Genomic DNA, 27,608 nt, shown 5'->3' with positions numbered 1-27,608 from the left:
TTTGTACTTGTTCTGCAATATGATCTGTACAGGTTCCCTTCGAAAATCGGTAATCTTCAGTGTATCATCTACTTTATTTTCTTTCGCTTCATTTCTTTAAAAGAAAACCATGCAAGATCATATTTTTTAATCTGTTTTTATGTCAACTAAGAATATTTTCATGACTAAATTATTTATGACACAAAAATGCTATGAACAATTATTTTTAAGGATACAAGATTTGTCTCAATTATTTCTTAACTCAATTTTTCATACAGTATAAATAAGTATCAATGATGTTATTTTTATTTTGAAGAATTATGATTTATTTCTTTGACACATTAAATTTGACCTTGATAACTTCAAAGCAGTATTAAAAAATTATTTCACGACAAATCTTTTATCTGCTATGAACAATTTCCTACACTTAAGTTATAAAGACACCTTGCATTTCTTTTAGATAACATTTTTTTATATATTCGTTCACTTGAGGTGCTTAAAAAAGCTCATCTCCCAAAATAAAAGACAATTTTATTTTTGATCATTTCCTCATTATTCAGTTTCATTTTTTAGCTATTAAAATATAAATCATTTCGCTAAAATAAGATCTTACACGCTTAAAATTATGACTTGCATGGAACTGTAGATTTACCATCGAAGGAGATTTAAAAAAAATGTTCTTTACGACCGAAATGTAGGCTTGACATAAAATTTTTTAAAAAGAAGTTATGTCAAACGTACAATTCGACGATTCATATCTATAATAAATATAAAAATATATATATTATACATAAAAATATATTTTAAGCTTCCGTTTTTTAATTGAATACTCGTGTTGCAAAATGTATTATTCTTTGCCCTTGAGACTGATAATGTAATTTAATAGACGTAGTGGTTAGTAAATTTAAAAAAAGAATTAATAAAACAAAGAGATTTGGAGAAAGCTATGCGAGGTTAGGATCAATTTTTTGCTTGAAATTGGTCGCAAAAATGATTTAAAAAAATGAGGGATGCTCTAACGATTATAACGCTCCAACAACATGCAATTTAAAGCTATAATAGGCCTAAATTTTTAAGCTTCTTAACATTTTTTGGTCTTAAATCAATAAAAAAATTTAATGAAATGTATTCCCGTTTTTCGCAAACTATGGAACGAAACGAGCTTTAAAAAGCATGTTATATGAAAAATGAATTATAGTCAAGAAAACCAACAAGGACGTAGGACTTATGTAAATAGCTAAATTATGATACTTTGTATTGAAGAAGTGTAGATAATTACTTTTGTACCAAAATTAGTGAACGTTAAGAATTAATAAATTATTTTAAATTGAATATCTATTTCTGCTCGTCGATTAGCAGCTGCGCCCGTTTTCATTTAATTTTAAATGAACAAATCAACTTTTAATACTAAACAAAAGAATCGAAGAATTAATTAATAGTTAGAGATCCCGGGTGATATTACGCTCAAAATAAAAAGAAAAAACAACACGTGATGAGAGTTCTGCTTGGTCATTTTAGTAACTGGTTAAAGTAGTGATGATGTTCGCTATTCGATGATAGTCAATAATTACTAATCCACTTCGATCAATCTCCCACAAATTTTCAATCTTTGTCTTTCATTTTTATTCTTTAAAAAAATCTTTATTTTATAAATATTTAATTTTGTTTAAAAAAAGTTTCTTTATCAAAAAAATAAGGGTTAGTTTGGGTTTGCAGTGGTAAAGCACAGTGGAAGAACACGATTATTATAATTACAGTGCTTCTGCCTTAAGAGCGACCTCGCCTTCATTTCCTAGGAAGCTAAAAAAAAATCATTGCGAGTTTAATTGTGGATTGTAAACTGCAATAGACGAGTGGAAAGATTATAATTAAAGCAGCTGTGCCAAAAGCGGTCTTGTCTTTAACTTTTTGATATTGGTAAAGATATAATAACATAATGGCCATAATACACTTTTGCCTATTGCGCAACATTGGAGTCAAGGTCGCTTTGCGGGCGAGGCGCTACATTATAGGTCGTAAAACCCAATGGAAAATACAACGTAAAACTCAACAGCTGTGAGCTTTATTTATATGGCAGATTGAAGTTATCCCCACATGAATGAGTTAACCCTGAATGGTTTTTAAAACGTGTTCTGATATAGAGAGTTTTCCAAGGTGTTTAAATTTTCATTAAATTGTGAGGTCAATCGCAATTTAAAACCATTTCATTTTACAACCAATTAAACTTGTTAAACTTTTGGAAAAAGGTAATATAAATTAATTAAGAGCTGTTATTAGTACTTCATGACTTTGAGGCAATTATTATGACTTGACGAAAAAACTAAAATTCAAATTAATCACCAAAGTAGCAAAACTATCCAAATTTCCAAAAATATTTCATCTCAACGAAGTAATGTATTTTAAGCGTTTTACATATTCTTCTAGGTCTTGCTTTGTTTTCAAATTTGTTTCGAATCTGTATCTTCTAAAATTAATTCGTTTGGATTTAAACAAAATTTGTGACTGCTATTAATGCACTTATAAATGTTGCTTTCGTTCATAATTCGCACTAGACTGTTCCACAATCCATGCAGATGCAAAATCTTTAGTAAAATCAAGTTGATAACGTTCTCAACAGCTGTTAATATTTTTCATGTACTCTAAATCCAGTGTAATAAATATCTAAAATACAATGAGTTCTGGGATTGTCTATTATTAACAAAGATCTGAACAAAGAAGTGTCATCCTCTCTTCTCCAGACCAGTTTTTTATTTTTGCCAGAATTTTAGGAGAACTTTACAAATCTCTGTTTTGACCATATTCAATTTTCTGCGATAATCAAACAGATACTTTTCTTTGATTTTGTCTAAACTTGTAAAAAAATTGAGATATTTCGTCTTTATTAAGTAGCACAATCGTAATAATTCTGGTTAGCTCTTGTTTTTATGGTGAAATGGAATTTCTTTTCAAAAAGCTTCACAATCAATTTTTAACTGTTCTTGGAGTAGCTTGCTTGAAGGAATAATTTCAAATATATATGTATCAAAATTTGTGCTAGACTGTGCAAAAAGGTGTAAAATCATCAAATAACATCTTTATCCATCAGAACGGTTTTTGTTTTCTTAAATATGTTGATAACTTTGTATGGGTTGGGTTGTTACTATTTTTCATGTACTTTAAATTAAAGTGTTAAAAACATTTAAGGTACAATGAGTTCTGTATTTATCCATTATTAACAATATTCTATAATCAATATTCTGCGAGAATCAAACGGATGCTTTTCTTTGATTTTCATTAAACTTTTAGAAAAATATGATATTTCATCAACAATTCAGAGTACAGAAGTTATACAGTTTGGTGTCGAAAATCGTGATTTGAAATACATAAATTATGCTATTCCTAAAATGTTAACATAATCAGCCTTCTCTGCAACCAACAGTTACTTTTCAAAAATATTAGAGTCTATTGAGTCTATTGAACATTTCGTTTTCATCAATTCTCCTGCCAATGGCATAGTAGTGTCTGTGAGCTCTATGTGTTAAATCAATTGCAGAAGAATTCTAACGATAATTCCTGCATATTTGGTAAAAACTATATTTTGGATAACGTTTTCTGTGTTATTATTTTATTTCAGTGTTAATTCTTGCACAAGTAGTTGTTGTATTCAAAAATTAGTCCAAAACTTTTCCAAAAAGAAATTGATTTGATGCAGAATTGCAGTAATTTCAGATATCTTTATGACTTTTAAAGGAAAGATATATTCGTTGTGTAAGCATATGTCATAAACATATAAGAAAAGTTGGACTGCTTAAATCAAACGTATACTCTTGGTATCAGCACAATTTCACTTAATTTTGACACAAAGTAATGAAATTTTGATGTGCAGAAACCCTTCATTAACAATCTTAAACACCAAAAGAGTCTAAATCTTAGTGTAGCAATTCGCATCTTTTTGGTAAATTAATCTGTCAGATAAATATAGCTGTTGAGTTCCTAATGAGTGTAATAGAATGCTAAAAGAGTTAAGTTTTATTAAAAACAATTAGAGACAAATTACATATAAAATAAAGATTTTTTTAAAACAAATTCCTTTTAGGTTCTTCCTATTTTTATTTTTTTTTGATAATTAAAAGCCGTAAATTGATTGAAGGAAGTTCGAATGTTATAAAATAAAGCAGTCATAAAGAAGAGGAAAAAAATGCTTTAGTCACTACTAATTATCGAGTAATATATTAATCGAAAACAGCAAAAAGTTGAACTAAAATTGATTTGGAGACAAAATTTATTTGCTATTTTTAGTTAATATAAAACTAGATATAAATAATTCACTTTTTTTTAATACAATGTATTGATCTTCCTTAAACACGGAACAAACTATGCAGAGGAAAAAAAATGATATTATACATATATATTCTTCTAAAATAAGCTAAAATAACATAAAAAATCATATAGGTTTTTTTTTTAATTAATTTCTAACTAACCCACTTATACGATTTTTTTATTTAGTTAAATTAAGATACTAGAGTCGCTCTTATAAATGTTTAAAATAAGTGTTCCTTATCGAAGTTACTTCCGCTTACCCTTCTTATAATAAAGAAAATTAAAGGGTAAAAAACGTTTAAACCGATAAATAATATTTTAAACAAATATTTTTTGCGATATCTTCCGAATAAGAGAAAAAACGTAAAAACCCGAAAAAGGTAAGGTAAAGGGTAATTTAATAACCATATCCTTACTAATTAAGAAACCAACAAAAAAAAAAACAAAAAAAAATAAAGATCAGCTCTGCATTGTTGTTCCCCCGCTGGCTCATATTGAGCAGGAATACATAAAAAATAGAAATCCTTTGAGGAATGCTAAAAATGAAAAGTAAAATACGAAAAAAATATCTTTAAACTATAAAAAGCAAAAGAATAAGACTTGCATTTACGCTTCTGCCAAAATCACTTTGTAATTGTTGTCCTGTGCTCTACGTTCATCTAAAATATACTACTTTTCTTGTTCTCGATTCTTGTCACCTTATCTTGTGTGTTCAGTGCATTTTTTACATTTTCTTTTAATTTTTCTTTAATCATTTTACATTCAATATACATATTAATAATATACTTTTTAATTGCCGCCTTTATAAGAGAAGATATATATCACATAGAGTGTAGTTTTTTTCCTGTGTAACGTTTTTGTATAATCATTATATCGATAATATATTTAGGTGTAGATTACATATTCTTTTTTCTTTTTATTTCTCCGTTTTCTCTGTTTATAAGTTTTCCGTTTTCTTTTCTTTCTACGTTTTCATCATTTTTTTTCTCTCGATTACAAGAAGTGATATATGGATAACAGTAAGTAGGATATTTTAGATGAAGAGTGATAATTATTTTTTATTATTATTATTATTAAAAAAACTACGTTATATAAGTTGTATTGTAATATAGAGTATCATATACCACAGGCTGTTTACTGTATACCTAATTTAAATAAATATGCAATATGGACAATTTTATAACTCTTGTATATTTATTTCGGTATTCTTTTTATTATTATTTTTTTTTTGAGAGAGGGAGAAGATATCTTCAGAGTGCGCTCGCGATTTAGTAAGTTGAGATGCCATCAAAAATGTTCAATAAATATTATTTGAAAATAAGATATCATTTTTATTTTTATTTTTCTGCGACGTTATCATTTTATTATACCTTAACATACAAAATTCCTTAATTTATTCAATTTTATAAATTATACCTACATAATGTTAAAAGAAAGATTTTTGTTAACAAATTAGTCCGAAATCCGAACCTTTTTTGTTCTAAGTCTGGTGTTTGTTCTACTTTTAGTTCAATAAAATTGTAACAACAACCTGAAGCTAAATGACATCTGAAACTAGAACTAACACTAGACCTAAAACTAGAAACATTCGGGTTTAGCCGTCTTAAGAGACGTTCGGCTAAACCAGAATGTTTCTAGTTCCAGGTCTAGTGTTAGTTCTAGTGCTAGTGTCAGCTCTAGTTGTTATTCAGCGTTAGATTGTTATATATTTTTATTGAACTAAAACTGGAACTAGAAACATTCTGTAGTAGAATTAATGGTAGAGTTTATTGGGTAAGTACTACCTTGTGAACTCGCCTAATGAAAACTTAAGTGGTAGAGTAGAGTAGTTGGTTGTGGTAGAGTAGAGTGGTATAGCACCGTGGTAAAGTTACTCTACCACTTCAGCGTCTCCCACCATACCTTTCAACTCTACTCTACCGCCACTACAATAATGAAAACAGCGTAGAGCTAGTCGAGCATAGAAACTTTGTGTTGAAGTATTTAGCGGCAAAAACTATTAAATTAGTAGAATTGTACGGTGAATTATAAAACTAAAACGAACATCTACGTACCAAGCAATAGTAGCTGAAAATGCCTGTTTCTTATCCTGTTTCTGCACAGCTTCAGCTTTTTTAAAGCTTAACGATGATGAGATGAGCAGGGTTCATTCTTGACATTTCAAGTTTATCACTATTTACTATTACCTTCTGTACCATACTATTTTCAATTTAAGTTAAAACAGGTACTCTATCAAACCAAGTAGAGTAAAGTTAGATCGGCTTAAAAGTACGTAAGATTCATTATAAAATTTTTTTTTAATTCAAAATTTTTCGTTCATATCCAATATGTCTGATTGTTGCCAACATAAATAAACGTCAACAACAAAATAGATTACCAATTTTAATTGATAATTGATTTATTAATTTTAATAATTATTATTACAATAAACAAAATAAAACGTTTATTTATTCATAATATATTCACATAACCTTCACCGTTAATTTTATATTTATTAACCTCTCACTACCAACCCCTCAAAATATTAAACACTAAATAAAACTAAATTCAAATTTTCTCTAACCGATTTAACTTTAACCTCAAAAAAAAAGCTCAATCGAAGTCATAAGAAAATTATGGATCCCCTTAAAACTCCAGTAAGAAATCGTTTAATATCATCAAAAGTAACGATTCCAGCTTCGCCGTTAATGAAAAACTTGGGATATGGAACGGGTATTTACCTTTTTTAATTTATTTATACCATTTTCATTAATTTTTGATTTCTTTTAGGTGTATCAGTTTACGAATTAAACAGAGCATCTCCATCGAATAAAACTCATTCTCCATGGGCAATAAAGAAAGTTTCAAATCATAATCGTAACAAAAATGTACTCATGAAACGTTTATGTGATGAAGCGTCCGTTTTAAAACAATTAAAACATCCCAATATTGTTGGGTTTAGAGCTTTTACTACTGATACTAGTGGAATAACTTGTTTAGCTATGGAAGCTTGTTCAGCTTCCTTAGGGGACTTAATCGAGACAAGATACGAAAATGGTCAACCTGCTTTTGAACCGGATTGCATCTTAAAAGTTGCGATTGATGTTGCTGATGCATTAAATTATCTTCATAATGATGCTAAAATTGTTCATTGTGATATCAAATCATATAACATTCTTGTAAAGGGAGATTTTGAAGTTTGTAAGCTTTGTGATTTTGGTGTGACTTTGCCTTTAAATCCTGATGGAACTGTTGATAAGAAAACGTTTGAAGATAATAATAGTCCTGGAACTTTACCTTGGATGGCACCAGAAACATTAACAAACGATATTGTTAGTGATAAAAGTGATATTTATTCTTATGGAATAGTAATTTGGGAAATGTTGGCTTTGGTTCCTCCACCATTACAAGAAGAGGATTATTCTCTTTTAGACGATTCAGAAATGAGTCTTGATGACAGCGACTGTTTAAATATAAGAAAAATTGGAAGCAGACCTCAACTACCCCCACAGGAATTTGGAAAAGAATACAATCATGTTTTAGAGTTGTTTCATTGTTGTACAGAAGAGGATCCCAGTTTACGACCAAAAGCAAGTGATCTTGTTTTGATAGTGAAGAGAATGAATGAGTGTCTTAAAGATTAAAAGGAAAATTTATTTTAAAGTTTTATTTTAATTTAAAAGTATAATAAGTAAGATTAGTATAATTATAATCGAGGATATGATTAAAATTATTTTTATCTGAAAATAAAAAAGTAGATTAGAAAGTGATTTAATTATTTTGTTTAAGTTATTTACCTTTCCTGTTGTTCTTTTCTTCTTTTTAGCATTTTCCAAGTCATTATTAGCCATTTCTACAGCATGTGTTGAAATAGCAGCATGATATTCAGCTCTATTTATTGATTCTTGCTGCCAAAGAAAAAAAATGTATTAGTTTTTTATAAATTTGTGTTGCTATGAAAACTGTAGAAGGGTTATTCAAAGTGTTAATAGTAATTTTATTTTCAATGATTACAAGGGCGATGTTGTAAAACTTTTGGAGACTTTCCTACTACACAAGTCCATCTTTGGCAAATTATCTTTTTAAGCACATGACAAACTCCACTACCTAAACTTAATATTGTGCCCAGACTATCAGGAAAGTACTTCCTTTCAGAAGTTTCCCACAAAAATGGAGATGCTGTGTTTGCTCTCATACAATGCACAGTGCAACAAAGCACAGAATCGAGATTTATGCGCAAAGATTGTGAAGTTGGGCTCTGTGTTGGACCATATTTCTAAATATACCACGAAAGATCAAATATTAGTAGTAGCAGTAGAAACGGGGGGGAAAGGCTGGACTAGAAGAGAATTAATTGAAAGCCTTTCTTTTCAAATGTATTGGAATATCGCTAAGTTTTCCATGGGTTGTTCATGCGAGAGAGAGCTTTCTGTTTACTTCGCTTGAATATCTCTCGATACACGAACTTCATGGCCAAAATATACATAGATATATATTAGAACTGGATCCAAAATTTGGCATAAATATTGATATCTAGCTCAACTCGTACACACATCCTATAATTCGTCCATCATCAGTTTCATCTCTCAAAGACTATCTGAAATAAGAACTATCTCGTTTGCGAAGCGCAAATTACTAAAATATTTGCCGTTTACATATTATTGGGCCCAATTCAGCTATTTAAATGCACTCAGGACTGTGATGAACAATTTCGGGTATTCAGTCAATACTTTCATGCAATTTTACTGTCATTGTAGTATTTTTGTAGATGTTATAATTAAGTTTAATGTATCTAATCGACTCTGCAGTTTTGAAGTGCTTACAAACTGGTCATCAATTCAATTGTTTCGATAGCCTTGTAAAAATATGTGTGTGTTATACTCTATTGTCTTCTCCATAAGTGTTTTCAAGTATCAGAAGGTGGTCATTTGTTCCAAATCTTTGGTGAAATCCTGGTCTACTGGCTGATATAAATCAATTTTATTTCCCAATCCAGTGGTTATAATTCTTGTGAAAAGTTTATAAAGATGTTATTGGTCGATAATTTTCTGGTCCAGGTATGGCACTCTTCTTATGGAGTAGGATCACGATGAAATTATGCCATTTATTGACAATCTTGTTATTGTTAGGAAATATAATATTTCATAGGAAATAATGCGTATTGACAAACTTTTTTAATAAACCTGGAATCTCGAAACCTAGACCAACAATCTCCTGATTAGGGATTATCGTTGTTCATTCATTGCTCCTTTATTAGCGTTAATTAATATAGCCATTCTAAATTCAAAGTTATACCACTTTTTCAAAAAGATGACCAGAGCCAGGTTTAGTTATTGTCGCCTTCCTATTATAAACAATTTCACAAAGCTTACATTTCTTTATATCGCTTTGACGCAAGAATTTCAGTTTGATAGAACAGTCAGTACCAACTTGACCATCTTGTGGCAGCTTTTAAGCGAACCCTGGATGATCGCACCAGGTGGATCATTTGATGTTCTGAATTATCACTTAATATAGCCATTTTAAATTCAATCTTTTCAAATTAACGGATATTCATCAAAGTTATACGACTTTTTCAAAAAGATGACCAGAGCCAGGTTTAGTTATTGTCGCCTTCCTATTATAAACAATTTCACAAAGCTTACATTTCTTTATATCGCTTTGACACAAGAATTTCAGTTTGATAGAGTTAGTATGAACTTGACCATCTTGCGACAGTTTTTAAGCGAACTCTGGATGATCGCAACCAGGTGGATCATTTGATGGAGAACATTTGATGTTGTGAATTATCACTTATTGTTGAAGACTAGCGGCTCCTTGGGTGTCTCTTGTTAGCCGTCTCCTTTAGGATCTTCTTTATCTCGTGAATTGTAATGTTTATCAATCTGCTGTTAATGTTATCACCTCTGCTCGGTTAAGCATACGATTTTAAACTTTCACGTTTTCAGAATAAGCTGGATAAGCTCTTATCACCAAACAATTATTTACAATTTTTATTGCAGGTAGGATGGAGTTATTGTGGTATTCACAATACTAGTGCTTAATGTGATCAGATATAAAATATTTATATTGTTATTCCTACTTCAATCACGATATATTTAACATAATAATAGGTTTTAATGGGACAAGGAATAAAGAATATTTAACAAACCTGTTGATCAACTAATATAGCAATTTGTATAAACAAATCTTTAACTTCTACCAATTGACCCTCAATTTGCAATAACAATTGGTGTCGTTCTTCAACATCTTTCAATTGTTGTTCAGCTTCATGTTTTTCAATTAAATACTAAAAAATAAACTACATTAACCATAAAGATATTTTTGAATGAATCATCATTGTTGTAATTTTTACGTTTCCTATAAATAATTGATCTTGATCTCCGCCAGTTAACGGTTGAGTTTCATCGTAATCGTCCCCTTGCACCGTTTTCTGTATGCTGTGTTTGAAATGTTCTAAATTTGCTTCGTAATGTTTCATAGCGTCGATGTATGAATTTAATGTAGTGGTGAATCCTTCTCTTAAACTCGTGTATTGCATAAATTTCATTTTTGTATTTGCTGTAGTTACTCGTTCAACATCCTCTTTATTGATGTGTAACTCTTTAAGTTTTTGATTAATTTTTTGAATGATTTTATCGGTTTCTCTTGAAATTGGTTTAACACCATTTTGCAAATCTAAAAATATTTTTGAAATTTTTTACCAAAATAATAAATAACAAGGTACTTGAACTTACCTTCGAATTTGTAACATCTATTTTCTTTTAGAAATGCATTGATTTTTGAGACGTTTTCATTGATTTTTACGAAGTTATCGCGAACGAGGTCGCATTCTTTTAAATAATTTTTTATTTCCTTATCCATTTTCTTTTCCTTACTTTTTTCGGAGTTGTCTTGTTCTTCATAGTTTTCCTGCAAATGTATAAATAGTTTTACAGTCAGTTTAAACTATTTTTTTTACAAAATATTACTTGTAATTCTTTTAGTCGGTCGCGAGCAGGCATATTTTTACGTTATCTACAGTTATGTTATCAACATTATATTTTATCTACTTTATAAATTGTTTACATATAGGTGTACCTTATTCTATTCTACGAAATTTTTATGTATCACCATACCTTTAAATTATTTATCGAATTAAATTATTAACAACATATTATTTAGTAGAAAATTGAAGAATTTGTTTTTAGGAAGGTGTAAAAAACAATGAGTCATACACAGGTGAAAAACAAATAAAATAAAAGTGACCTTGTGGGAATTAAAATTATTCACTATCAAGAGTTGACTGCAAAATTGGCTGCCTGTTTTCTACACTAATTTATATTGAACCAAATGAATTATGGAATGTTAATAAAATTGTGTATCAGAAAATGAATTATTTATTAATAATTACAAATTGAGAACACAACATAACACATAACCATATAATACAACAGCATTGTTAAAAATACGCAATAAATATATTTTGATATTCAAACAAATCGCAATAACAACAAAACACAAGTAATTTTAATCATAACTATTTACAAATCCTCAATTTCTCAGGAAGATAATACTTACAAATGTACTAATTAATAAATTCGAATGATTAGATAGAATTAGACATTAACTTGGCATAACTTTTCATTTGAGTCCTATGATAATGTGTTAATTGTACTATCGTACGTGCATTCAACCCGGATTACTTAGCTTACTATCGGGTTAAGGCACAAGTGCATCATCAAGGCGGTCTACTTTTTACTTGAAATTAACATTTTAGATCTTAAGTTCAAAGCCTTTTTATAAATTCAGTCGGTTAAACGGGAATAAAGGAGTTAAGCTCCTTAACCCGGTGTCATTTCACGTTATTTCTTGGCGTACATCCTTTAAGATAATCGTAAACGATGTTGTGTTTGTGATGCAATGCAATTTCCGAGGGGGAATAACCTTCTTGATTTTTAAGGAAGGGATCTGCTCCCGCTGCTATTAGTTGTTTACAAACAGGGAGACTCCCTGATAAAGCAGCTGCATGTAAGGCGCTTTCCCCATTCTAAAAAAGAAAAATAATTAATAATAAAATTTTTTATGTATACTTTGTTATTCTTATACTGGAAGCATTCCTAATGATGGTTTATACTTTAACAATTCCCCAACTACAGCAGAATGCCCTTTATGAGCCGCTTTAAATAATGCTGTCGCTCCATCCTAAAAATAAATATGATTAAAAAAAAATTAAGGGAAAAAGGGAATTTATTTTATTTTGTTATTACATGTCTTGCAGCATCAACTCTTGCCCCAGCTTTTAAGAGTTGCGCCACGATGTGGTCGTGACCCATTTGTGCACTAATCCAAAGAGGCGTCGCTCCGTCTGTCCTTTTTGTGTCAGCTTCGGCTCCTTGGGCCAACAGATAAACTAGAATTTTATAATGACCATTCTGTGCTGCTATAAATAAAGGGGTTGCTCTGTCCTATAAGAAATTTATAATAAAAAAAATTATATTTGTATTTATACATATTAATAATTAAAACAAACTTATGAAATAAAGATTTCAAAAAGTATTGTTAGATAGATATCAAAGAAATTTGATATTAATTTAGTCAAAAAGCAGAAAAGATAGATTACAAATCATTTTAATTTGAAGAATGAATGAAACCTTCACAATACAAAAATAACAATTTATAGATTTTCAGCTTTTCTCAAATACTTTGATGATTTTGTAAAAACAGCTAAATTGCCGTTCTTAAAAATTGTTTAAAAGAGTGATTAGAATAAGGGAAGTTTCTCTCCACAGAAATGTCTTGCTACCCAGTCTCGATGGTTAGTTACTATAATAAGCCTGGCTTCTATGATGACTCTTATGGTATGTACATGAAATGATCGACTTCTTGGTAGATAAAGTATTATTGTGAAAGACACGAATTTATTACGATTAGAACGATTGCTAGAGATTGTTTGGGTTGCTAAGGGCTAAATTGTGTTTGTCACAATTTGTCGTGTTGGACATAATGATGAATCGGTATCATTAAATGAAACTTTGTGAGACACTGAAGATTCTTGCATACAGTGACCTCTTTGCTATTTGGCCATCACTGGACTAGAAACCTCATTTGCCACACCCATTGGAAATAGTAGCCCCATTATGGCCAGAACAAACGGGCAATATCTATCCAAGTATCCTGAGGACTTTGTAATTTTGAAGTGGCATTTGACAAACGTTATGCAACTTTTCTTTGTATTGGCCTTTTCGATGAAACCCATGCAGCTTACAATGGCAGGTGTTCTAGAGTAGAACAGGTAAACTCCAAGTCACCGCCAGTATGCTAGTTTCTATGGAAAAACGAATCAAAAACATTCCAGAGATGCCGCCAGAGGATATTTTTTACCAAAATATCTGCGAATTTACGCGTTAGTCTATCTCAAGATATCGGTGTGTCGTGTGTTAATTGAGAAGAATAACTTTTGCACCTAAAACGAGTATACGCTTTCAATTCAAACCAAAGGAGTGGTACGAATAGAGCCATTCAGTACAAAAGAGCAACTACTGCCTTACACTCTGATTATGATCCTGGAAAGCTATTTATGTTGAAAACGGTCGCAAAACCAATTGAAGATTTACAGTTTACCTTACAAATGAATAAGATTCCTGTTATGGATGCGAATTCTAGAATAATGAAACGGCAAGCAGACGCAGTTGTCTCTCTTCTTGCAATAGGTTAACTAATACTACAAAACGTGATATTCTTGATGTCGTGATAAATTTTGGCTGTACACTTGCTTTCCTGCAACATACCACGAAGGATGACTTACTCGTGGTTAAGTAACTATGAGTGCTATTTCAAGACGACGTTTCTATGAGGAAGGATTATTAGCCTTTAGAGTACAGCTCCTAAACAACGCGTTAGCTTAACTAGGCTAAAGAAATATAAAAGTAATACAAATGTTAATTTACATTCCCAATTATATTATGATTATGTTATTACGAGTATATTACGAAAGAAAGTTGACTGATGATTTCTCCGTTATGTAATTTTAAATAAACGACTTAACATTTAAGTCCATTATTGTGGTTCTCATGGTCATAAAATGTTCACCAACCATTAAAAATTGACCGTAATTTAGAGACAATCACGACGACGCGACTTCGACCTATTTTCATTGCACTAGATACTTTAAAAAAAGAACGCAACGAGAGCCTGTCGAATCTAGCACGTGACAATTATTTTAATCGTCGCCGGTGCACTTGTTATGTTTTCTTTTATTGATCACGTTCATATTTTAAAACTGTAAGTCAAAGTGGATCAATTGAGAGAGTCAGCGGCGGTTAGTTTTTGTAATACATCGATTTTTACGAAGATTTACGGTTAATTGAAATAAAAAGTTTTCTGGTGGCATCTCGGCCACGACAACGGGATAATTAACAGATGCATAATATGAAACTACCGTAAGCCACACAGTTAGAACTACTTACGTATTGTAATAAGTAAACAACATGTCTCTTGTATAAATGTGTTATGAAAACGTGCGAACAAAAATATGTAAGCACCAAGAATAGCTTTTACCTTCATATGGGTATTTACTCTTGCTCCTTGTGAAATTAATTCTTTAACTACGTCCATATGGCCACATTGACAAGCTACAAATAATGGACTTCCACCATCCTAAAAAAATCGTAATTGTAGCAATACAATAGAAAGTAAATAATTGAGTTTCTATGATTGATGTTGTTGCGTGAAAGTGCAGCAGCGGCCGAAACGAATTGGCCTCTACACAAAAACAAAATCAACCAGAGTCCTCGATTTGGGTCAATGGAGCGGGGGAATAACCGAAAGCTCGACGCGGTTCTCAAAATAAGAACCTGCAGGTTCAAAGTCCCGTCACGTCGAGGCGAAATTACGCGGTTTTGATGAGGAAAACATGAACGAAAATAATACCGACCACACTCGCCGTGTCCACCGGTGCCTTGTTGTCCAGCAAGAGTTTCACTATGTCGAGGTAACCGCCTTGACAAGCAAAGAATAATGCTGTGGTTCCAGTCTGAAACAGAAAACCAAAAAAATTAATAAAGCGAAATTTATTTATTTCATTAATAAATAATTTTCAATTTTTAAATATTTTAAATGTTACAAAATAATTCAAAGGTCAGTTGGAATTTAGTGTAGAGCTTCCTATCGGTGTTTTATTGAAACGTAGTCTCAATCGATCCTTGTGCTACTAAAGAAATTATGCGGGGTCAAAGTTGGCAAAAGGCATGTTTTCGCAAATGTCTCCCTTTTCGTCCGTTTTGCAGAACAAAGAGTACTCGTGCTTTGGTTTTATAAAGGTCGCCGTTTTGAAGATAATTTCATAAATAGAGTTACTTGACAATTCTTTGTTTATTTTATATGCTTAAAATGATAATGATGTTAAAAAAATTAAATAATAATTCATTTTCAATGAACATTACTTATGGTGAGTTGAGTTATTGTTGTTATACTGTGCAGCAAATGGGAGTCTAGGAATTAGCAGATTTGATGTTTGAATAATTTTGTCAGTGTGTACTGGCGAATTAGAAAAGCTAGATTTGAAGTTACGAATAGTAACAGTAAGTTGCAAACAGTATTTCAGCAATATTTCATCACCTGCAAAAGATCGAATATTCAATCAAGTCTTCCATTAAGTATGTAATCTTGTGCCACCAATATTTAGACTTTTGCTACTAGCATGTAGTCTTCTGACAGCAATATCTAATCTTGTATTAGCAATATGATGTTTTCTGCTAGCAATATTTAGTCTTCTACTAACACTGTATAGTCTTCTGTCAGCAGTATCTAGTTTTCCGCAACAGTATTTAATCATCCGCAAATAGATATAATTTTTCAAAGCGATTTTCTATATGGTTCTAAATATCATATGAAATTAACACAAATTTTGACCGTGTCTCACCCTCACTTTGCAATCGCAATCCTTAAGTTCAGTTTTATTGTTTCATCCACACAGTATTCAGATGATGTTTGATACTGTACTTATAAAATAAGAATATATGAGAATATAAAAATTAACAAAACGGTAAATCAACTAAAGTATTAAAATCTTAATAATCCTTTTACAACATATTTTATTACTCAGCGAATGATACAAAGTAAAAAATGGCCAATAAAGCAGCCAGCTTTAAAATCGATCCCGTTATAATCTTCGAGTCTCGAGTCGCGATTTTAGATCAGCGTGAATCGTTTCATATTTATGAAGAGACCGTCGAATACGTCGTGGTGTTTTGGTCTCCTTTCACCACATCTGAACCTCGATTCCATATTAAAACGAAAAACATATTACCTGTCGCCCGATGTCTTTACGATTATTCTTTATTTCCGATCCAATCTCGAGACTATTTTCAACAACGTCCTACTGCGATAAATTTCAATTTACTGTTACGAATACGACGGTACACAACGGCGACAATGCGGAGAAGAACACCTACGTACATATTCTTGAGTACAACGAACATGATAATAACTTTAAAACGCCCTCTCAACCGGTTACTTAAGTGGTTTACTTTAACGGTAAAACAAAATATTAAAATAAATCTATATATTTTTTGTTTTTAATATAGATAATATTGAGTTTCTAATAAACTGTTTAACTTTGCTTAACTTTCAAACAGTTTGAATTGGGAGGTAAAAGAATAGTTGGCGACTTGAAACAGAAAACTTTTATATTTATGGCTCGACTCGTGAGCGTGTTGAACTTGTTAAACCGTGGATTTACGAAGCAGAAAAACGGTTTTAAATCGTTTATTTGCGTGTACGCAACTTGATTATTTATTATCCCGACCATTAAGAAAAAAATTAATTGAATTACATGGTGTACAAGAAATTTTTCTGGACCGTGAACTCGACTTCACTTTAAAAGTAACAGTACAGTAACCGTCTCACTTTTTATTTTAAACAAAATGTTTTAAGAAAGTTTTTTTAGTAACGATAAAATCAGTTTCTAAAAAGAAAATACTAATTAACATCAATTATTAAACAAATAATTGCGTTTTGAAAATAAATTACTAAACACAAATGTTTTTAGTTTTAGGTCTAGTGTTAGTTCTAGTTTTAGTTCAATCGAAATGTACAATAATTTAGCGTTGAATAACAACTAAAACTAGAGGCAACATTAGCACTAGATTTTTGTATATTTATATTGAACTAAAAGTGGAACTAACACTACACCTAGAACTAGAAAGATTCAGAGATTTTCAAGGTAAATACATCTAAACTTCCACTAACAGTACCTATCTAGCATTCTGTCAGTAATCTGGTCTTGTATTAGCAGTATCTAGTCTTCTAGTTGAAGTATTTAGAGTTTTGCAAACAGTATTTCATCACCTGCAAAAGATCGAATATTCAATAAGGAGTATCAAGTTTTCCATTAGAAGTGTAGTAGTCTTCTGACATGTCTTCTACAAGCTATATTTAGTCTTCTACTAACACTATGTAGCCTTCTGTCAGCAGTATCTAGTTTTAAGTAAACAGTATTTAATCATCTGCAAATACATAGATATAGTTTTCTACAAGCGGTTTTCTATATAGTTCTAAATAAAACTAGAGCTAACATTAGCACTAGATTGTTGTATATTTATATTGAACTAAAAGTGGAACTAATACTAGACCTAGAACTAGAAGCATTCGGGTTTAGCCGTGCGTCTCTTAAGACGGCTAAACCCGAATGTTTCTAGTTCTGGGTCCAGTGTTAGTTCTAGTTTTAGTACAATGAAAAATATACAACAATCTAACGCTGAGTAACAACTAAAACAGCGTTAGTACTAACATTAGACCTAGAACTAACAGTCCGTTCTAACGATGTCCGTTATATCGTGGTTTAACCGTATTTTGTTTATTAGTGCCATAAACATTGATCTAACGATAAATTTAACGTTAATTGATAAAGTTATCATAAATTATTGTATTATAATATCTGAATAAATAATCAAAGATAATGAATATCCGGTTGTTATTGATCAAAACGAGAAGTAAATCTTACCACTCTTCTAGCTACTGGACTTGCTCCTTGATCTAAAAGTTCTTGAACGCAGTCGAAGTGTCCATTGGCAGCTGCTAAAATTAGTGGAGTAGTTCCTTCCTGAAAACAATTTTTTTTTTAATTTTTCTTTCTTTAAGCTAGATATAATTTTAAATAACAAAATTTATTTTTGTAACTTAATATAGCGCGAAGCCATAGCTCACTAATTGTCTCGAATCTCGATTACGTCTTGGATAACAGACAGTTTTAATCCGTCTAAAGAATAAAAAGAAAAGTTTCTAATTAAAAAAAATTAATCCTTGTATAAAACTTCTTTTCAATTCGGAGCAAATACATTAACCGTTTCAAGGAATGGTTATAAACAATATTGATTCTCTTCGGTATTAACCAATTGCGGTCATGTGTTCCAATAAAAAGATATAAAAGGTACAGTACCGTATAGGTGCTAATAGAAGATCGGTTTTGTATCTCGCACGTAAGTGCTTTATTGGCACTTACGGTTTTATGGCGTGCCCCGAATAGTTTCTCCAATCCACCAGAAACTAGAACTGCGTCGTAATAGAAAACATCTCGTTACTATTTTTGGAGAATTAATTAAAAGGAAACTGTCGATTCCGAGCGACGGGTTTTCGTGTAGTTAATCGAGTTTGATTTTGTCTTGTTCGAAATCGAAATATCAAGGCCAAAAAAAAAGTTTACGTAACAAGATTCCACAACAAATATTTTAACGGGAATATGTTCTTTTCATTTCTCACAGAGCAGACGTGTTGATTAGTAACTGGATTTAATAATTGAAAATACACAAAAACAGGATTGAATCGAGCCGTTCCTTTTTCCGGATTAAAGTAATTGAAGCATGGTACTTAAGCCGCGATGGAAAGGAAATGGAGTTGAAGTATCAATAATAAAATCTACAAACCTTGTTTCCGGGAAATGTTTTGTTATTAGATTTCTATCTTTTTTTTATTGGTTAGTAGAAAATCAAACGATTTTAAATCAACCATAATTGGTTTCAAAAAACTAACACAAGTTCTTAATACGATTATTATTAATGTTCTACTATAATAATGATAGGAAGCTAAAAATAGAACTTAGGAAATATCGTAAACACGCAAAAAACGTCTGCTTATTTTTACCTCGATTCTATTAACATCATAATAATAATGCAATTAACTTGAATATTTTAATGAAGCATCTGACGAATTTATTACAACAAAACACTCCATGTAAGTTACGCTTGGTAGCAAATGTGATAAATAAAATCAAGGTCCTGAGTTGCACTTTTCAATCGTTTTAAAGTTATATTATAATCTCAAGATTGCACCGTAAGAATTCTAAACGGTATAATAATTTAATAAGTAAGTGATGTTAGTTTAAAAAATTTAAAAAGCGAAACTCATTTCCTTGCGTTCGATTAAAAACTTTAGACTTTCGTTGTGTTAGGTAACTCGTAGTTAAAAATCAAGCACGTAAACACGCAAAAAAACTTTTACTTGTCTATTTTTTGTTCGTTTTATTTAATTTTTCTCATAACGTAAATTTTTGACGAAAAAAACTTATCTAAAAAAATCAATTAATGTTTACTCGCTTAATGCTATAATACCGAGATTAAATTGTGAAAATTTCAGGATTAATTTGGTATTAAGTTTTTATTTAGAAAACGTTTCGAGATTGAAAAAAAAGATTTTTTAAATATATTTGTTCGTTTTTTTTTCTTCATCGAGATTTTATATTAAAAACAGTTACAAACAGAAATTTACATTGATCACAGAGGAAGCAAGCTGGATAGAGACTGTAAAGGTAGGAAAGACAAAAAAAGAAAGAATAGTAATAGAAAAAAAATACTAAGCAGAGAAGAGAAAGACTGAGTAACGAGGAAAATACATATAAAGCTTATAAAGGCAAGAAAGAGGCACTTGAAAGAAACTGGTAATAGAAGAAAGATATTGAACAGAAACTGGAAAAACTATAAGACTGTAACTAGAACAACGAAACTGAATGGAACCTAGAAAAAGGAAAATGATACCAAACTGAGAAGAGAAAAATTAAAAAGATTGGTAATAGAAGACTGGCAAAGACTGGAGAAATAGTACTCTACAAATTGAAATGTGAGGAGAGAAGCTGCAAAGATACTGCAAAGGCAGAAAAGGAATAATAGAAATAAAAGGATGCCTAAAAAGAGACTGGTAATACAAGAAATAGACAGGAACTGGAAAGATAAGAAGGAAGGTTGGCAACAAAAAAAAAGAGATTGAGCAGAAACTGTGAATGAGATACAAAGACTTGACTGAGACAAGAAAGATACTAAGCAAAAAAGTGGAAAACTGGTATTAGAAGAAACTTATAGACTGAACGGAGAGTAAAAAGATAAGAAGAATTTGGAGATTGGGAAGAGAGGAAGGAGAGGGTTTGATAGAGAAGAGAATGACTGGAATGAGACTGGAGATAGGAAGATGCTGAATACATACTGAAATGAAAAAAAAATAATTAAAAGATAATAAGAAAGTGAAAGGAGATTTTTTCAATATTTTAAATTGAAAAGAATATTTATGTTAATTAGTTCTTAACTGCAAAATGTGACTTAGATTGTTCCTGGGGTTTTTGAGATTGTTTCTTAAATTCTATCACATTTATAGTTTTGTTATTATGAACATTAACTCATTTATATGAAAATTTAAGGAAAATGTTTATTTCAAATTTTCTTCACAAAATCATCTTATAATCCTTAACTGTTTAAATAAAAATTTACTTCAAAACCAGTTTCGACACTTACTTACAACGTCTTACGCAATAACAAATAATCAACATTCTTCATCTTATAAGGAGTCACGCGTTAGGTAAGAGACATCGCGTTATCGACGATACATTTAGTATACTAAAAATCTTCTTTTTTAAGCATTTCTTTTTTGCTATCGATTTTATAGCCCGCTTTCAACGTCTATTATAAAAAGCGAAAACTAATTTCCTTATGCGTTCGATTAAAACTTGAGACTTTCGTTTTTCCGTGATCAAAGCCGCGTGAAGAATTTCCGTCTAGAGCTGGATTTAATTGCTGAATATTTTCTCGCGTCGAAGCGCACCGCATACTCCTCCGGGCTCCGGACTCCTCACTCCATGTGAACTTTCAAGCGAAGCGCATTCTAACTTTTTTTTATCTTTCTAAACCTACCTACAAACGTAAATACGCCTGTGTTTATATTCTGTTACGTAACAGACATCAAGAGTGTTTACGAAAAAATCTAAAAAAAATCGATCTTTTACTAAAGATGAACTTTCACATTTTATCTGGATTCAAATAATTAGGTATCTGGTACAGCCAAATAATTAATGAAAAACGAATACTTATATAAAAATTGGCAGTTGAGATAAAAAATCACCACCTACGAGAGAAAATAAGATGAAAATAAGATCATGTAATCTGGCTTAGGTTACAAAAGATAATGACATTTTCGATTGGACTTAGCAATTCCAACCTAATGGACGCAGAAGAATCTGTCGCTTCCTCCGAAAGATAGTAAACCCATAGATCTCGAAGATATACATTTATTAGATTTAGGATAAACCCTAGAGCAGAATTAAAACCCGTATACAAGAATTGGCAGTTGAGGTGAAAAACCTACCTGACAATCCATCAATATACCAGAGAAAAGCTAGGGCAGCATCATGTAGCACTTACGAATGCTAAATTAGAAACTGGAAAGTTATTATAAAAGTAAAATAAAGAAAACACAAAATGTTGAGCAATTGGTTTCACTGGGTTAGGTTGCAAGAGGACATTTCCACAAATAAACAAAATTTAGGAGTTCCAATCCAACGTACATAAAAGAATCTTCGGGAGGAAGACCCTCGGAATGGGATGGGGTCCATCACGACCGGAGGCTTCTCTGTCCATGGTATTTTCCGCTTCCATGAAGGACAGAAAAGAAATATACGTATAACTCATATTAGGTCATTGTCAGTCCAGATAACGTAACTGATTTCACATACATTTTACGGGAGGTGGCAGAAGATTTCACGGTGTATTTCATCGTCAAAACTATCGTGTTTGGAGGTTGGAAATTCAAGAGTGTTATTGTCGATTTTTGGCTGGAGTCGATTTCTCAAAAATGCGATTGATCATCCAATAACACTTAATAGCGGTAGCTAATGCGACATAATAATCCAGATTTTTGTGCTTAAATTGCAAATTATGCGTGGCTTTAACAAGACACTGCCTACAGCCCGACGGAACTCAATTATTGCATGAGACATTTCCTGGCTAGGCCATGCAATTTTTTAATGCCGTTGGATATTCTTAAAGATTTTTTGAAATTTAAGGTTATGCCAACAAATCTACGACCACCCACGTCTTCAAAGAGGAAGTATCAAAGCCACATTTATGCAAAAGGATCATGGCAAATTTCGACAACATGATGCGTATTTTCCAGTAAAGCCATTGACATAATACTCTATTGCAAATATAAACCTATATACAGTGTACTTTATGAAGCAACAAAAATTTCACAATTTTTAATTAAAAACATGTAATTTCTGTCAAAATTTTTAAGAAACATTTAATAACTTAAAACGATTTTTAATGTAAACAATATTATGTTAAGTTTAATTATTTAAAATGAAGTTTAATAATCTTAATTACCTATTAAGATAATGATATAAAAAATTCTTGTTGACTTTTTTTTAAAGTTTATCCATATAAAGTAACGACGTGAGTTGAAAGTAAAAATAAAAATAGATCATTTGAGTGACTTACTTTGTCTTTAGAGTCTACGTGAACCTTTCCGCTGTCTAATATTCTTCTCAGGTGCTCTACATCTCCTCTCATGGCAGCTAAATGAAGTTGGACGTCCGATGGTGATTCTTTCTAAAAGAATAAAAAAAATTCAATTGAAATAAAAAGAATATATTTGAAGCTATAATTTTGTTTACGTCAAGAATTGACGTCAATTTTTACAACAGCTTTCGTTTAAAATAACATCTATTTTAACCTTAACCATAATTTTATTCAAACCAAACACTAAAAATGAAATAAATAAGACTTAAAAATTATAGCCTACCTTTAATGACATGGTTATAGTTGAACTTTATGGTGATAATAGTTTTGTATTGAAAATGATATGTTTATTTAAATTTTTTTTGAATCAATACTGCGACGAATTAAATCGATTTAAAAAATTTTTTTTAAAACCGGAACAATTGCAGCGCGAAGAAAAACAGGTGAGAGTCGCTGGTTGTTTGAGCGAAATTCATTGGTCGCGAATGAAAGGCGACTGTCGGATTTCCACCGACAACGTCGATCCGATATCGAGCCAACCTTTCACGCGCGGGTTTTCAACAGAAATTTTACGCAAGCGCAAACCATTTCCAAAACCAACTTATCATAAATACATACTCACTCATTTTTGAAATAACAGCACCACGTATTATTCAGGAAGACAAACTTTACTATTAATCAACCAGAATTCTTTTTGCAATTGCACCTCAGCGCCATCTAATAATAAAGTAGTCAATTAATTGCTTAATTTCCATTTAAAAATAATCTTCACTAAATTAATTTTCATAAATGTATATATAGAATAAAGCAAAACAATTATTATTTTTATTATCATTGTATGTTTAACTCTAAATTATTAATAAATTCTTTGACGTACTAATTAAACTAACTTCATTTTGGTTGATAGCGCCCTCTATCCTTTCGGCGTTTGACAGCCATTTTGTGAACTTCTCTGTTCCATATCCAAACATTGTAAGTATGAATTAATTTTAAATCCGGTTATTTTTAATACTTTAAATAATTAAAATATATTAAAAATACGATTTCCTTTATAGAAAACATAATCATGGAAAACGACGCTGGTGAATTCGTTGATTTATACCGCCCGAGAAAATGGTGAGGTTATGACCACGTGTTGTCGATATAAATTAGAGTTTATTTAAAACATCAAGATTATTTCTTAATTTTCTTTTTTATAGTTCTGCTAGCAACAGAATTATTCACGCTAAAGATCACGCCTCAATTCAATTGGCGATTGTTGATGTTGATCCCGTTACGGGAAGGATGACGGACACAACTAAAAATTACGCTTTATGTGGGGCTATTCGACGAATGGGAGAATCCGACGATTGTATTGTTAGGTTAGCTAAAAAAGATGGTTTACTTGCACCGTAAGTTAATTTTAAAAATGTTGATTTAATACTTATTTTTTAATTCCTTGTTTTGGTTTCAGCAATTTTTAAGGTTTATTTAATCATGTTGTTTATAAGATCTTTATATGAATAAATAAATCCAAAAAAATGTGAATGTATGGCGTTTCTCATTGAATTATTCCAACCTTAAAAACTGATTTTAGATTAAGAAAAATGAAAATTAGATTGATATTTAAACATCAAGAGATTTGTCCAGCTAGCATCATGATTTTTGATGAGAAAAGTCACTATCGGTTAAACTTTTTTATATGATAATTAGATGCACTGCTAAACCCCAATATTTCTAGTTTAATGTTAGTTGTTATTCTGCATTATTATTGCTACCGGACTCAGGAGAGCAGTCCCTCTCGTCACCGCGACCTCTAAGATCTATGATAACTCAAGCCCTCCAAAGGTTTAGGGAAAATGTAGGTACTTTATAAACCTTAGTATTATTAGGAGAACTTTACTACTGACTAACTTTACACTTACTGTGATTGTGTAAGTGGCGTGTATGGGAAGGTTAATAAACTGTTATTAATAATAATGAATAACAAATACAACTTTTATTTGATGTTAAATAAATTATTTATTTTATTAAAAGTAGTTATCTGTAAAATGATTTGACATCACCGTTATGGTGTTGCCATCTATCGAACGTAATAGTAACGAATATTTGTTTTGAAAGGACCGCAACAAGTGTCTCAAATTAGTAACTATGGCGGAAAGTAAGAATGTAGCGATAGATAATTCAAACTCGTCTAATCAATCGGTAGTGAATGAACAAAATGGTTCTAAGGAGGAAAACAAGACTGACAAAGGTAACGTTGTTTGACGTTATTGCATTTTTCATCCACATAACCTTACTTGTGATTTGACAGCTGTTTCTTACACTTTTTATCCTTAGATATTTTTGCGATTTTTGCTCGAATTTCTCCGTTAATCCTTAAAATTACATTAATTTTCAATATATTTGGCTTACTTTTCATTCAAAATCCTAATTTATTAATCTTCTAAACGTGTTATAACTTTTATTTTTTAGGTTATGTTTTGTAAATATCGCTAGTTTAAACGGCTCTAATTGTTGTTTTTATTTATTTTTTTATTATTTGCAATCGGCAACGTTTACTGATGTTGCGTGTTTATTTCGTGTGCAGTTTGGTTTTGTTGTGTGTTTTACATAGTGCATTTTTTTCTTTCATTGACTTTGGAAAATGTGTTGCTAATACAGTAGTATTTTTCTACTACAATCAGGATTTCTTTTCAGTAATGGAACCGTTGTTATTAGAAGAGGTGCAGCCTGATGTTCTGCCAAGAAGCTTAGAAACATTACAGAAATCGCTGCATCAAATGAATATGCCTTTGGATCGAGATGAATACCTCGTCCTGTTGATCCACATTCTTATGCTTGAAGTTGGATTTATTCCACATCACTCCACCGAATTCTACAATGAAGATTGGTGTCATTTTCATAGAAGACGAATTATAGCTGTGCTTTCTGAACTTCCCAAAAAATGGAAAACAAGCAAAACATCATTTTTGTTGAGATATTTTTTACCTAAATTTCTTGAAAATGAGTGCAAGTTAAGTTTTACTATGTTTGGAGATGATTTACTACTTAACTGTACGATTTCAAATATTCCGGAAGCAACATATAGCATTCTTTTGGATCCTTCCTTGTATATCATGACGTCTACGTTAAGGATTCAAAATAAGTTTCAAAATATGCGTCATCTATCAATAAATGTCAAAAATTGTATTTGCACTCCAGCAAAGCATAATATTTTGGTGCATAATGGATATCCAGGTCTTTATTTTGATAATCTTCCAATAGAAATTATCTTTCTCATTCTCAAACATCTTAATCCACTTGATTTGACACGCGTAGAAGAAACGTGTAGATTCTTTAGGACGGTTGTACACGATAAAATTTTATGGAATCAAATCAAAGATAGGTGTAAACTTTGCGATGACACTCTTTTACATTTTAAACATACAGTATATAGAAAGCGCTTTAAAATTTGTCGTCCAATTTTAAAAACGAATTATTTGCTTTAGATATTTTATGTTGTTACTTTTTAACATAAATAGGATATAATGTAATAATAAATCTCATTTAGTTTGTTTGTATATGCACTAGAAAATATATTTATACTTTTGATTTAATTGTCTTTTATTATCATTTTATTGATTTAGTTTAAATGATACTTTAGTAAATTATTTATCACAAAAAATTCGTTTTAATTTGCTTTTTTATAAATATTTTTATAGAAAACGATTCTACAATACAGATGCCTTCTACACTGGACGCTACAAATTTAGGCACAACTGGAAGGATTCCTGATTATTCCAACTTCAATGGTGATTCTGGTAAGTACAAAATCATTTTAATTACGTTTTTGCTGTTATGTATTTAAAGTGTAAATAAATGGTCAAATTTTTTTTGCTGTTTTCTATTCTGTATTGATAAGATATAATCTTCAAGATTATTTATGAATTTAAAACATTATATAGAATGTCAAAGCAAAATGATATTCATTATAGACAATTATGTTATATTCACCATTCTTAGGGCCACTTTTATTACCACTTGATAAATTTATCTGATAGATAAATGCTTAAAACCGTAATTATACCCTTTTTTATTAAGTACTTTTAATTTTAGTACAAAAAATACTATTTTCTATATATCAACAAATTTGACCACTACTTTACCATTCTTAACATCAAAACATTGTTTCAAAATTGCGTAGAACATAAAAATACCGTTAACTAGTTAATTTTATGACATGTGCAATAGATGTATTCCTGATTATATCAAGTTAGCCAACCTTACAATATTCATTTAGTTACCGCGTTTTCAAACTACTTCAGAACATCATACAATATGCAGCTTTCTTGCACTTACTTAATAAATTATACATTAAAAAGAAAAGGAGAGATGTTGAAGTAAACTGTGGCAGAGCTTTTTAATCACGGCGACTAAAACATTACATCTTAACTATTTTTAAGGCGATTCAATTATTGCCTGGAATAATAAATAATAACAAACGCCAAATAATCCTAGGTTGACATCCAACACAGGTAAAAAAAAATTTACAAAGACTTATGAGGAGTCATTATTAGACATACTACTTGAAAAGAGGACGGAGGTAGTAGATGAAGAAATTCGACGAAGACCAGA

The 27,608-nt window shown here is 30.8% G+C and overlaps 5 protein-coding genes across 8 annotated transcripts in view; 3 read left to right on the top strand and 2 right to left on the bottom strand.

Moving 5' to 3' along the window:
• The first annotated feature begins 6,829 nt into the window (after positions 1–6,829).
• LOC111425871 (lymphokine-activated killer T-cell-originated protein kinase homolog) lies at positions 6,830–8,027 on the top strand. Its single transcript, XM_023060160.2, has 2 exons — positions 6,830–6,990; positions 7,048–8,027. Exons 1-2 carry the CDS (start codon positions 6,894–6,896, stop codon positions 7,899–7,901), a joined length of 951 nt encoding a protein of 316 aa, XP_022915928.1. The 5' UTR covers positions 6,830–6,893; the 3' UTR covers positions 7,902–8,027.
• LOC111425873 (syntaxin-1A-like) lies at positions 7,891–11,567 on the bottom strand. Of its 3 annotated transcripts, none has more exons than XM_023060164.2 (6): positions 11,376–11,567; positions 10,995–11,169; positions 10,613–10,935; positions 10,409–10,546; positions 8,055–8,165; positions 7,891–7,997 (listed from the first exon to the last, which is right to left on the bottom strand). In XM_023060164.2, exons 2-6 carry the CDS (start codon positions 11,119–11,121, stop codon positions 7,929–7,931), a joined length of 768 nt encoding a protein of 255 aa, XP_022915932.1. In that variant the 5' UTR covers positions 11,122–11,169; positions 11,376–11,567; the 3' UTR covers positions 7,891–7,928. The 3 variants fall into 3 exon arrangements, with proteins under 3 accessions (XP_022915932.1, XP_022915930.1, XP_022915931.1); XM_023060162.2 differs by having other exon boundaries at positions 11,229–11,453; XM_023060163.2 differs by having other exon boundaries at positions 11,338–11,445.
• A 53-nt stretch (positions 11,568–11,620) lies between these two features.
• Positions 11,621–23,544, bottom strand: LOC111425872 (ankyrin repeat domain-containing protein 29). The gene is made up of 8 exons (XM_023060161.2): positions 23,296–23,544; positions 22,992–23,102; positions 18,242–18,340; positions 15,173–15,271; positions 14,797–14,895; positions 12,507–12,704; positions 12,346–12,441; positions 11,621–12,286 (listed from the first exon to the last, which is right to left on the bottom strand). Exons 1-8 carry the CDS (start codon positions 23,305–23,307, stop codon positions 12,092–12,094), a joined length of 909 nt encoding a protein of 302 aa, XP_022915929.2. The 5' UTR covers positions 23,308–23,544; the 3' UTR covers positions 11,621–12,091.
• Positions 23,545–23,889: 345 nt separating this feature from the next.
• On the top strand, positions 23,890–24,539 carry LOC111425907 (ribosomal protein S21). Its single transcript, XM_023060201.2, has 4 exons — positions 23,890–23,984; positions 24,068–24,128; positions 24,212–24,403; positions 24,466–24,539. Exons 2-4 carry the CDS (start codon positions 24,079–24,081, stop codon positions 24,473–24,475), a joined length of 252 nt encoding a protein of 83 aa, XP_022915969.1. The 5' UTR covers positions 23,890–23,984; positions 24,068–24,078; the 3' UTR covers positions 24,476–24,539.
• Positions 24,540–25,079: 540 nt separating this feature from the next.
• LOC111426062 (phosphatase and actin regulator 2) overlaps positions 25,080–27,608 on the top strand; it is a 90,053-nt gene continuing 87,524 nt past the window's right edge. The window contains exons 1-2 of one of the 2 annotated variants that reach the window (XM_071194249.1): positions 25,080–25,245; positions 26,696–26,794. In XM_071194249.1, the coding sequence (XP_071050350.1) occupies positions 25,143–25,245; positions 26,696–26,794 (202 nt within the window). In that variant the 5' untranslated portion in view covers positions 25,080–25,142. The remainder of the gene's footprint in view (positions 25,246–26,695; positions 26,795–27,608) is intronic. The other variant, XM_071194251.1, reaches the window with a different exon arrangement.

Source organism: Onthophagus taurus, chromosome 2 (genome assembly GCF_036711975.1).
Source record: "Onthophagus taurus isolate NC chromosome 2, IU_Otau_3.0, whole genome shotgun sequence".
NCBI lineage: Eukaryota > Metazoa > Arthropoda > Insecta > Coleoptera > Scarabaeidae > Onthophagus > Onthophagus taurus.
Note: the sequence above shows the minus strand (reverse complement) of the source record. Positions and strands in the feature narration are given on the sequence as shown.

Excerpts from the sequence above, each read along its gene's own strand:
- LOC111425871 (XM_023060160.2), top strand. The coding sequence starts at position 6,894 with ATGGATCCCCTTAAAACTCCAGTAAGAAATCGTTTAATATCATCAAAA. Across the intron at positions 6,991-7,047 it reads AAACTTGGGATATGGAACGG|GTGTATCAGTTTACGAATTA; the intron begins GTATTTACCTTT and ends GATTTCTTTTAG.
- LOC111425873 (XM_023060162.2), bottom strand. The coding sequence starts at position 11,261 with ATGCCTGCTCGCGACCGACTAAAAGAATTACAA. Across the intron at positions 8,166-10,408 it reads CTATATTAGTTGATCAACAG|CAAGAATCAATAAATAGAGC; the intron begins GTTTGTTAAATA and ends TTTCTTTGGCAG. Across the intron at positions 7,998-8,054 it reads AGAAAAGAACAACAGGAAAG|ATAAAAATAATTTTAATCAT; the intron begins GTAAATAACTTA and ends TTTTATTTTCAG.
- LOC111425872 (XM_023060161.2), bottom strand. Across the intron at positions 14,896-15,172 it reads CGGTGGACACGGCGAGTGTG|GATGGTGGAAGTCCATTATT; the intron begins GTCGGTATTATT and ends CGATTTTTTTAG. Across the intron at positions 12,287-12,345 it reads CATCATTAGGAATGCTTCCA|AATGGGGAAAGCGCCTTACA; the intron begins GTATAAGAATAA and ends TTTCTTTTTTAG.
- LOC111425907 (XM_023060201.2), top strand. The coding sequence starts at position 24,079 with ATGGAAAACGACGCTGGTGAATTCGTTGATTTATACCGCCCGAGAAAA. Across the intron at positions 24,129-24,211 it reads TTATACCGCCCGAGAAAATG|TTCTGCTAGCAACAGAATTA; the intron begins GTGAGGTTATGA and ends TCTTTTTTATAG.